At 35.8% G+C, this 12,527-nt stretch overlaps 1 protein-coding gene across 1 annotated transcript in view; it reads right to left on the bottom strand.

Moving 5' to 3' along the window:
- Positions 1–12,527, bottom strand: part of LOC107596588 (tensin-1-like) — a 188,870-nt gene that overhangs the window by 131,378 nt on the left and 44,965 nt on the right. The window contains exon 3 of the mRNA XM_016287344.1: positions 7,352–7,389. Coding sequence (XP_016142830.1) covers positions 7,352–7,389 — 38 coding nt within the window. The remainder of the gene's footprint in view (positions 1–7,351; positions 7,390–12,527) is intronic.

Raw genomic sequence — 12,527 nt, 5'->3', positions numbered from 1 at the left:
ATAAACTCTTAAAGGGACCGCAGTCCAATATTCCTGCTGCTGTCTGTCATGTTAATCAAAGAACAAAAGACAAAGAAAATCCGTTTCTGCTCTTGACTCCATACGTTTTATAACTTTAATGGTAAGCATTAATATGTATTTAATTTTTACAATGAAGACTACAGAAATTAAAAATGTAAAAACTTACTTAACCTGAAAAACGTAGTTTCATAGCTCTCTTTATTCTATTGCATTTATTTGTGCTGTTGTTTGCAATTTTTGTATTTGTTTATGAAAATAAAACTTTGCGTTGAAGAAAAGTAGATTTTTGTTTGTATATGCTGTCAATTATAGTTCTTAGAAAGAAAATCGGAATCGGCAAAAATCGGTATCGGCAGATCGCACTAACAAAAAAATCGGAAATTGGAATCGGCCAAGAAAATTGCAATCGGTGCATCTCTAGTAAAAATGGGTCACAGAGTAAGAGTAGGCGGTATAGAAATGTGTCAACCGGTAGATAATTTGCTAAATACTAATGCCGAACTCCATAGGAATCATGCTGTAATCATTACAAAACCTAATGTGAGAAATAAGAATGGCAAAACCTATAGAGTGCAAGTAAATCTTTATCAAATGTCTAAAGTCTCTGTTAAACAGCAGCACTACCCTTACCTAGTACCGGAGAGTTTGTAGAACGATATTTAACTGATGATAAAAGTCCTATTCCTTAATTTCCAAATACGTGGCAATGTATTTTGGTACTAAACAACCGCTTTAGCAGTGCCGTAAAATGTTATGGGGAGGAGAGTGTGTACAAGAGATCCTGCTGTTCAGAAGCCCAGAACACACACACTTCCTGTCAACCACACCTCAATCAGACTTGAAACTTCATGAGCACATACGCTTACTTTTAGCAGATAATATATACACACTCATATACATTCACTTACATATAATCTCTACTCGTCCTCTTCCTCACATACACAACATTATATGCATAATATTATAAGACAAATTAACCACATACATTACTCTGCCAGGTGACACTCAGAGTTGTGCATTATTCAGAACTGAATCAGGAATTCACTTTAAATTCTTGAATTTGAATTGAATTTAACAGGATTCAGAATCGCAACTTTAATTAAACTGAATTAAAATCAAATGTACGTAACTACATTTTTAACTAGAAAAGCAAATGCTGAATGTTGGCTTGACATTCAAATAAAGTTTAAACTTTAAAACTTAAACTTAAATGTTAAAATAAATTTTAAAAGCATTTAGATTTGAACCGATAGATTTTTAACTTGTTTAAAATATTAAATATGATTAAACAAACTAAATTTATTATCAAATTTAATTAATTATTTTTTGTGGATCAGGGTAGAAGAACACTTTATTTTCCAGAACGCATTACCTAATTACTTCTAATTCAACTTGGTGTAGCCAATTTAACTCAAATTCCGTGGTGGCATTAATAAGATCTAGGGATGCAACGATACCATTTTTTTCAGAACCGATCCCGAAAATTCTGAGTATCTGTCGATACCAATCTGATCCAATACCAGCTCAGTTTTTTTTTTTTTTTTATCAATGTAGAATTTCTATAATTCTGTTTAATCATGATAATGAAATGATTAATGATTATGATAATGTAATGTTGTAATCACAGACACTTGTAGGAGTGGCCTCGTTTTAACTTAAACTGGTAATAACATCCTAACTGTTCTGTTTTCGGTTAATTAGTTGTGCTGAAAAATCCAATCACTGGCTTTGTCATAATGGATGCCCCAGCTGAAAGCCACAGAACAATGGATAGCTGTGAGCAAGGAAAGAGATGATGGGAAATCATTGCGGTCAGTGCACTTTGTTTAAACATATCAAGGACACGAGTCACAAATCTGGCAATGCACCTGCTAAATAAGCGAGAGGAACTCATCCATGCACATGTGCAGCTCAGTCAGGAACCATATGGGCTTCACACCAGTGTTCAACGGATGGGGTGGAGTGCCGCTTTTCCTGTTCAAGGGGAAAACACCCCGGACCAGCTCCCCACGACCAAACCCAGGTCTGAGTCACCCAGTGTATACTTCTTGGCTAGCAGGGGACGCAGATTTTGTAAAGAGGACCCATAATTGTTCTGTCCGCACTTAGTTCCTCTATTTGTCCTCAATTGAGACCTTTACACCTTTAAAAGCTCTGTAGGGTCAGCACAGTAAGAACTAGAGGTTGTTTGAGGTGGAAAAACATGCTCCCGAGCAGCCAAATCCAGGAAGCCATTGGCTCCTATCACAACTCCAGCCCGTCTGACCAATTCAGGAGCAAAATTGCACTCCTCGAGTGGCAAAAAAAAATAAACACGGTAAGGTTATAAGTCTCTTGCTAGCAGCCGGTCAGTCCTCCAGCTGAAACCAAGAAACATTGAGATGAGGAAATGAGGTGAAGCGTCGTAAAAGACAATGCTGTGTTTTCAGAGTCTCACGCCAGGACTAACAATATGCTATGATCCTATAAAAGGTTTTTTTTTTTTAAAGTGGGAAATAAAAAGAATGCTTAGCTATTTAAGAAGAAGGTGATTTATGGTGGTCAGAGGTAGTTCATTTTCTCACATTGACTCCCTAGGAGTTGGACTAAACATTACTCACGCTGTTCCCTTCCAGCAAAGTCCTTAACCCAACGCACAAGTCAAAAACATTGTCTGCATTAAAGTAGACACAAATACTTGGCCAGTGCATCTTAACGCTCATTTTAGCACTACTGTTGTGCTAATAACCTCAATACTCAAGGGGGTTTGTCAAACGCCAAAGTACCATCAAAAGTTGCAAGAAAAAGGATGTGTAAGTTAGTAAATTTGAGGGTGCACTTACTTTTTCCAGCATTATTACTCCGTCTTGTTAGTTTAGTCAGATTGTATTTGTCTGTAATTGTGACTTAGATGAAGATCAGACCACATTTTATAAGCAATCAGTGGGAATCCATTTAATTCCAAAGGGTTCACAAACTTTTGCTTGCAAGTGTACACATAGCCTATACATGTAAACTCACCACGACTCCCTTCAAAATGCTACTCCACAATAAAGGAAGCTGATCTGAAAGATACAACTGACTGTATATTCTTAAAAACAAAGGTTTCAAAAGACTCCAAAATGGTTTTTCGCAACTATGGCATGGAAGAACACTTTTGTGGTTCCCAAAAGAACCTTTCAGTGAACAGTTCTTAAAAGACCCACTTTTCTTAGCATGAAGAACATTTCCATAATCTAAAGAACCTTTTTCCACTATAAAGAACATTTTGTTGAATGGAAAGATTCCATGGATGTTCAAGGTTCTACATGGAACTATAGATGCCAATAAAGAACCTTTAATTTTTTTTTAAATGGCCAACTGCCTATTTAGCTATGTGTGTTCAAAGACATTCAGAGTAAGTAGGAGGCAAAGACATTTCAGACTCTATATATAGTATTCAAAGGATCTGGAAAGACCAGCTGGAACGCAAACAACGATATCAGAGCATAGACATTCTATAGCCATCATATATTACCAAATACGGATGTATAGTTCAATAGACCAAAATGACTAATGGCTTTATCTCCTGGTCGGTACAAAGGCAATCTAGGGTATTTGTAGCTGCAGCTCCATAGGTTGAGTAGGAAGTTTTTCTTACACATAGTGATCATATTTCTCATTGCCAACGTAAACAAGCATTTCAGGGGCCCAAGTTAAAGCTGATGTGTATATTTTTCTAAAGAACACTTTCTCCTATTAGAATAAAGTTTAGCGAATGATTTATTGACTCATTCATAACACAAGAAACCTACAGACAAGATAACTAAATAATTAACGTGAACGGATTCAAAAGATTTGAGTCACTGAACAAAGTTGATTGAATCAATTATTGACTCACTCAACACAAGAAACCTGCAGAAAAGGTAACCAAGCGAATTAACAAATCTTATTAATGAACTGATTCAAAAGATTCAACTCACTGAAATGCAAAAACCTACAGAAAAGGTAACTCAAATGAATACATCTTTTTGGTTAATTGATTCAAAATATTTGAGTCACTGAACAAAGGCTCATTTCAAGAAGAAACCTTAAGAAAAAAAGTTGCTAAACAAGTCAATGAAGCGTAACTAAATTAATAAACAAACAAATCTTTTTGTTGAACTGATTGAAGATTTGAGACACTGAATAAAGTTCAGTGATTGATTCAATGCCTCACTGAGATGAATCAAAATCCCCACCACGAGTCATTATTTTTGCAATTCCCATGACAGCAATTGTACACAGGAATGAAACATTTCACCTTTAAGAAACGTGTCAGACTACACAATAAAGTCACATCACATCTAAAAAAGTTGCTAAACAAGTCAATGAAGCGTAACTAAATTAATAAACAAACAAATCTTTTTGTTGAACTGATTGAAGATTTGAGACACTGAATAAAGTTCAGTGATTGATTCAATGCCTCACTGAGATGAATCAAAATCCCCACCACGAGTCATTATTTTTGCAATTCCCATGACACCAATTGTACACAGGAATGAAACATTTCACCTTTAAGAAACGTGTCAGACTACACAATAAAGTCACATCTGACATCTTTGACTAGATGTTTTCTCACACCTTTTAATTCACACTGATTTCCTCTGGCATTTCCAGTAATTGCCCTCTATAGCACGCTGATTCTCCCTGCAGTGAACTGGCACCGTACACATGTGCTCGCCACCGGCGTCTCACATTAGCTCTATACAGCTCATGGCTGGCCTTTGAGTCTAATGATTCATTTACTCTCCCACTTAACCTCACCTGCCTATATTTACAATCACCCAGAGACTGTAACTTAATTTTCCAGCCTTTGGAATTCAAATCAAGTCCAGTCTCGCGGACGTGCCTAAACTCGTCCAAGCCCGTGTGCAATGAACCCGCTGTGAACCGCTGCAGTCATTTCCAACCCCTTGTGAAACCAGGCTAAGCTGTCGACAGAAATGAGCAATCGTAATGAGAGAAGAAGAGACGTTGGAGAAGGTGGATTTGTTGTGATTGGAGCTGTCTGACCTGCACAACCTTCTGTTATCCAAGACACATTTATGATGCGAGTCATTCTTCAGGTTGAAATTTGTCCCAGCTCTCTTAGCTGCCAAAAGACCCATTCTTAACAAGTATTTTTTATCTACTTTTCCAGTAAAAATATCTACAAATCCTTCAAATAGATACACTGACATGAGAAGCAACACAGAATAAGACTGTATTTTGTGTGTATGAGTGTATTTTGTCTTACTGCAACTGTCAGATACTGTATTTTAAGTTAAAAACAACTGTAAAAAACTATGAAAATAAGTCCTAATATTCTAAGCAATGTTGTTTCTCAAGTAAATTTATTTTGACTTAAATTTATTTTAGATAGTTTTTACTGGAAAACAAGACAAAAAATGTAAACAACAAAATATCAATGTTTCTGGTCAACATTCTAGTCATTATGTGTATTTTAGGTGGAAGATTCTTTAGCATGTGTCTGTTAACAATGTCATATTTGTGTTCATGTGCCATTTGTCTGGTTTCTTCCAACATTTCTCAGAGCAGAGCCAGTTAGCCGCCAAGTCTGGACAGTGCAAATGGTCTGAGCATTTGTTTTTTGTGGCAGAGGTTAGACCGCAGCCACATCTTATCTAAATATGGACGTGGAGATTTATGGAATAGCATGTCGGTGTGGAAAATGTCCATCTGACAAGGGCTTGAATTATATAAATTGCTTGGATTTGTATTGGGATGTCAACATGAAATGAAAATTGACCCTATTAATTTTTATAATGCACAATCCTAGACTTACTGGGACCATTTGCTGTACCTTTTTTTTTTTTTTGAAGTCAATACAAGTATAATCTTTAATTTAAAAAAAATATGTTCTTTTTACTATTACTCAGGGGTCTAACGAGGACGTACATTTTAAGCTTAAGTGGTGAATAAAATCAATTAAAATAGCACATTGGGGAGGCTTAATTGGATTGAAATAAAATTTAATAAAAATAATTTAAAATTAAAATAAATAAAAATTAAATCATTTAAAATTAAATAAAATTAAATAAAAAAATTACATTTTAAATTAAATTTTGAAAAGTAAAAACTTTTTATTTACAGTTTCAGAAGAGAGGTTTCTTTACTTTGCAGGGTTCTTTTTTGTAGTTCATACAGCTTTTCACATTGACTTTTAAGTAATTTCTGTAATAAAAACGGGAGGAATCCAAAGGCCAGCTCTGCATTGACCATTGTCATTTTAATCTTTTATCTAATGACAGGAAACGAATTGCATCCATTCTTGGATGATTTGGTCGGAAATTCCTCAGTGATTCTGGCGAGGGAAGTTGTTACACGTCTCTAAACAGATCTGGAGCATTTTTTAGCCTTAATCGCAGTTTAATCAAGGGAGCTTCAGGGTGTCATAGCTGTCCTCCCAAATCAGACGCAATCTATCAAACAAAAAACCCGTCCTGCTGCTTTTTTTTCTTTTCTTTTTTCCTTGATGATCTCAAAGAGAAGATGATCCCTGCAAGACATCCTGTCGTTTCTACAAACCACACAGCTAAATGCTCAAGCGTTTCTGAACGCCAGTGAACACTGATCTGCAAAGCAAACTCGGAGCTCCAAAAAAAACAAGCACCCCTTCGCACCTCTGGAATTTCCTGTGGGTGCAAAAAAGTGGCACAGCAGTAGGTAGCACACACACAAATTACCAATATACACAATAATAGCTGCCATATGGAGCTCAGAGATGATGAAGAAAAGTAATCAGCGGCTCTGTTCCAAAACCTAGTGAGCTGCCGGCATAGGCTGCATTTTAAGGCACCTCTTAAACATAATTGTTCCAAAAGTGTTTTTTTTTTTTTTCAGTGATGCCATAGAAGACCCATTTTGGGTTCTCTAAAGAACCTTTCGGTGAACAGTTCTTGAAAGAATCTTTTTCCACTCTCAAAACACGCTTCAAAATGGGACTATCATACAGGAAAGGTTGAGGGGCTTAATTTTAGGGAGGGTATTCTAGAACAAGGAATGAGTTGGCCAAGCCAAACATGTCCTGGGACAGCATGCAGTTATTGTTTTTAGATTCCAGAGTGAGCAAATACCCTTCCTCTACCAGAGGGGCTTGTCCACTATCAAGGAAAAAAAATGTCCTCTGTGATAAGATTTGTTTGGTTTCCAGACTGAAATGTGATGGTGGATTTGACAAAAGGAGCCTAACCTGTACAAGCAGACACAACCATTTAGGGAAGTTCTGAAGTCTCACAACCTTGTTCTCAGTCTCTCACAACACAAGTTCAGTGTTACAGACATTCATTTATATGCAAAACCTGTTAAAAATGCTTGCTTTGTTTCTTACCTTAACCTCACACTTCCTGTGGCAGGCTAACCGGCAAACTGCAAAGAGAAAAGAAAAAAAAAAACCAAGCCATTATTTTTACACATAATTTATAAATTCAATTGTGCATTTTAGAAACTTTGTTTACCATTACTTAGGGGTGTAATTAGGATTTAAGTATATTGTGGGCTTTCTTCAGCAAAACAAAACAAAATACTTCAAATAATATATTATAATTATTGTAATTACCATTACTAAGAGGCCTAACTAGGATGTAAGTATTAAACACACTGTGGGATTGGACAAAACAAAAAACAAAAAACACAAAAAACACAAAACAAAACACAACACAACACAACACAACAAAACACAAAACAAAAAAAAAAAAAAACACACAACACAACACAACACAACACAACACAACACAACACAACACAACACAACACAACACAACAAAAATTCACTTCAGAAGAGATGTTTTCTTTTAACATGTTCTTTCTCATCTTTTTGAACTGCAAAACTGGTTTACTCTGTTCTCTCGGTCAAATAACATTTGTCATTAGAAACTTGACATTACCCAGCACCATTCACATCAGACTCTCACATCCCACCTTTCTGTTCGCCAAAGTGGTTGAGCTCAGGCAGCGCCGCAACTGCCATAGACACTGAGAAGGACACGTTCCCCACAAGATCATTCTGGCTAGTGGTTGAGCATTATGGGTTTTCAATGAACATTGTCTGTGATTCATGTGGAAAAAGCCTTCAGACGTTTATGACTGATGTAAAGCTGCTTGACACAACAAACGTTGTTTGCCAAAACCAGGTTTTTTTTCTCTGTTTATATTAGGGCTGCACGATTATGACAAAAATCATAATTGTCGATTATTCCCTTGAAATTGTAATTGCGATTATTAATTACGATTATCACAATTTACATTGAATGATGTTTATACCATTTTTTATGCAACTGAATGCCGTATTTTTATATGAAAATAAACAAGCTGAAAACACTAACTGAAAAACTTTTTCTATAGTATTAAGCCTCAAATGTCAACTAAACACCGGATTGGTTCTTCTTTAAATGAAAAAAAGTAAAATTATATGAATGGTATTATAATGTTATACTAAAACTAAAATTTAAATAATGGGAAAAACCTTTAAGATAACATGTAGAAAGAAAAAAAACACACCTTAAGCGTGCAGAATAACATAAGTGGACTTTGAACGATTAATTGGCGCGTTAAACGATTACGTAATTGTGACATCCATAATTGTAATCGCGATTAATTGTGCAGCCCTGGTTTATATTATCATTTCTAGACAGAGTCATAGACCACCTGTGAAGAAAACTAGATGAGACTTCTACTGAGCTATTCTTCAGCAAATATTTGCAATAAACAGTGTAGTACATTCACAACTGTTAATATTGTGGTCTTGTATTGTCAGATCTTATGATAATTCACTGTTATGTAAACTTTAGCTTGCTAAATTTACACTCTGCGACAATTTATCAGACAAGATACTTACAAAAGCTTAGAAGGTTAGAAAAATGTTGTTTTGCAGATTTACATCATTTCAGTCAAGTCCAAACCAGTTTTTATTACCCAATTTTGGTAAATTACAGAACAAATTATCTACCATCTTCATTATTTGGATCTTGATGGTTTGAGAACTAGCTGCTGGCATATAACCTGAATTTATAAATAAATAAATGAATGAATGAATAGATGAATGAATGAATGAATGAATGAATGAATGAATGAACTAAAATGTAATAATTAAAAAGCATAAATAAAATGTATTTATGTAAATATAATCTATGTACAATAAGTATAAAATTATAAAATGAATGAATGAATTAATTAATTAATTAATTAATTGCATGGCAAATTACCCGCATCCAGACAATTTGCATTTGCATTTTAGCAATATATTCCAAATAAATAAGTATTATTCAATGAAATCAAATCTGTACTCAATTAATTATTTGTTACTCAAATGTCATTTAGAAAACTGATCCAGTTGAAATAGTCTTACAGATTCACAGAGTATCTGTGGGGCCCAGAGAACATAAAGAACCTCCTATCCGAGCCCATTCCAATCCACCTCATACAGGTACAGCACACTTCAGCAAACAGCGGCCCAAACGCTCCTGCGCTTCTTACACAGAGCCCACTCTGTTTCCCGTGTCTGACCTGCCATTCCACAGAGAGGGGCGGAGCCTCAACAACAGAGGGTCTACACACAACCACTAAGGTGATGAAATGTCTCCAAAGCCACACCTAATATCTCTCAAACTCCTCTAATGGCAGACAGAGACAACTACAACTTTTTTATGTCTTTGTGTCTCTTTTTTAAAACCTAGTGAGCTGCCTTGTTATACATACTGCCTACATAGGGAATGAGAGGTTACGTTTCATTTGTCTGATTTTTCCTCACACGGTGCAAAACAACAACAAAAAACTTTTCTTAGTCTGTAATTTATGTCATTTAGTCTTGTTTTTATGGAAGCTTGTTTCCACCACAGGACAATTTTTCTCGTAATTTTTAATTAACATCTCACAATTCTGACTTGCACTTCTAAGTCAGAGAAAATCAGAATTGTGAAATATAGACTTGCAATTGCAAGAAAAAGTTAGAATTGTGAGATTAAAATTCACAATTACTTATTTTTATTATTCCATGGAGGAAACACAGAAACAGAATGTCCGAATTCTGAGTTTCTCTCGCAGCTCTGATTTTTTTTCTCAGAATTGCAAGACAAACTCATTGGTTTAGTCTTTGAGAAAAGAAGTGAATGTCTCAACAGGGTCAAATTGACCATGGGAGCCTTTCAGGAATCATAGAGAAAAAAACAAAAAATAAACTGTATTTTGGCTTCAGGTCCGCATAGTTATTGGCTTTTTCATTTCAGGATATTTTCATTAGCATGTGATCCTCCTGTTTGGTGGATCACCGATTGGTGGAGTGTGTCGGATGTAAGACAGTTTAAAAAACTGATGAGTGTTTCATTCTGGTGTGGGTTAGTGGTTGAAAATCTGGACTGGTTATGCAAAAAGATTGCAGGTTATGTATTTGGAAGACGCTTTCATCCAAAGTGACTCACAAGGTGTGCATTCATCACTTTGTCAGGTTGTGTGTTCCCTGGGAATCAAACCCACGACCTTGGCATTGCTAGTGCCATGCTCTAATAGTTACAGAGCTACAGGAACATCTACCCCAGAAAAAGGTGATTCATGAGCTGCCATCATTGAGAGCAAAGCACTTAACCCCAGATTGCACCAGAGGACTGTACCTGTAAAACTAAGTAAAAAAGCAAAAAGAGGCCATGCTTTACAGTGATTCTGCATGTGTAAGAGGTGTTCATCTGTAATGTCACCAATGGTGAATAAGTAAAATGCATTTATAATTAAATAAATCAGCATAAAAACCAAAACATACATTTGAGAGAAATGGGCACTGAGATGTTCTAAAGCATTCAGATATCTTTAGCTGCATCATAATTGTGTTTTGAAGGCTCAGTCCCATCTTCTAACTGACTATCTGATGCATACTGCACACAAAAATGACAAGAGCCACCAGAAATCACTAGCTCCAATCTGAGTGGCAGCTGATACATATCTTAAGGGAGTCAGAAAGTCCATCAGTCCACCTAGAGAAGGACAATTCATGTTTATCAAGGTACCAAGTTGATGAAATGAGTAGCAGTGATGAAAAACAAATGATTGGATTTGACAACATTTACCACGTTAGTTGTATTAATTCTTCAAAAGTTTTATTTGAGATACTTAGTAGCCAGTAAACTATATATTGTGAAACAATTGGTATGGGATTTTCTTTTAAACAATTTTCACACAAAAATTGCTAGTAATTTCAAAAATAATTAAAAATGTCAAGTTTAACAATAAGTAGAAAGACTAGAATAGTATTTTCTTGTACTTACCTCAATAATCTTTTACAATTTCAAAAAACTAATTACAATGTACACAAGCAGTACTATTTATATTATTCTTTGAGTGTCTATAAAATACTATACTTAATACTTCTAAACCAAAACAAAAATTAACTATATAAAACAGATTATTGGAGCAAGTTTTTCTACTTCAAAATTCTACATTCATTTTCTTTGTAATTATTTGATCACACAGATACAGTTCTTGTACTTACCTCAATAATCTTTTACAATTTCAAAAAACTAATTACAATGTACACAAGCAGTACTATTTATATTATTCTTTGAGTGTCTATAAAATACTATACTTAATACTTCTAAACCAAAACAAAAATTAACTATATAAAACTATTATTGGAGCAAGTTTTTCTACTTCAAAATTCTACATTCATTTTCTTTGTAATTATTTGATCACACAGATACATATTTTACAGCGATTTATGGTTAAAAACTGTTTCAAAGTCATTTTTCAGTGCATTTCTGCTAGTTTCTTCACAGTCATGCAATTGTTTTAAAGGGGTCATATGATGCGATTTCAATTTTTCCTTTCTCTTTGGAGTGCTACAAGCTCTTGGTGCATAAAGAAGATCTGTAAAGTTGCAAAGACTAAAGTCTCAAATCCAAAGAGATATTCTTTATAAAAGTTAAGAGTCAACCACGCCTACCTAAAATGCCTCGTTCTAACACGCCCCCACATGTCTACGTCACGATGTGGGAAGATTTGCATAACGCCACCCAAATGTTCACGCAAAGAAAGGCGGCGTAACTTTTATTCTCACAGTAGTATTGCTGTTGGCGCCGTCACCATGTCGTGAAGGCGCTGTGTGTTTCGTTGTGAAAGCAAAACTACTTTGATTGGTCTTCCAAAAGAGGACGATATCTGCTTTGTCATGCCTGGAGCTGATCCGTGCTGGTCGCTGAGAAAATACATTAACTTCGCGCTGTGGACCGAATCGGCTTTCACCGTGGACGAAGCGGAGTCCTTGCCGCAAGCCCGCCGGCCGCCGCTCACTCTTGCCCGCCGTCCGTTCCTCACTCTAGGCCGCGACTCACTCTAGCCCGCCGTGTGTGTGTTACGCTGTGTGTTTCGTTGTGAAAGCGAAACTACTTTGTTTGGCCTTCCAAAAGAGGACACGACTAGAAATCAGTGGTTAAGTTGTATTTACAACACTGTTCCAGAACAGCTCAACCCAAATATTCCGATGTGTCCAGCGCATTTTATGGAGGACTGTTTCCTGATCCTGG

The sequence above is a fragment of the Sinocyclocheilus grahami genome, unplaced genomic scaffold (assembly GCF_001515645.1).
Source record: "Sinocyclocheilus grahami isolate Dianchi unplaced genomic scaffold, SAMN03320097.WGS_v1.1 scaffold221.1, whole genome shotgun sequence".
NCBI lineage: Eukaryota > Metazoa > Chordata > Actinopteri > Cypriniformes > Cyprinidae > Sinocyclocheilus > Sinocyclocheilus grahami.
The sequence above is the reverse complement of the archived record's forward strand: the minus strand, read 5'-3'. Positions and strand labels throughout refer to the sequence as shown.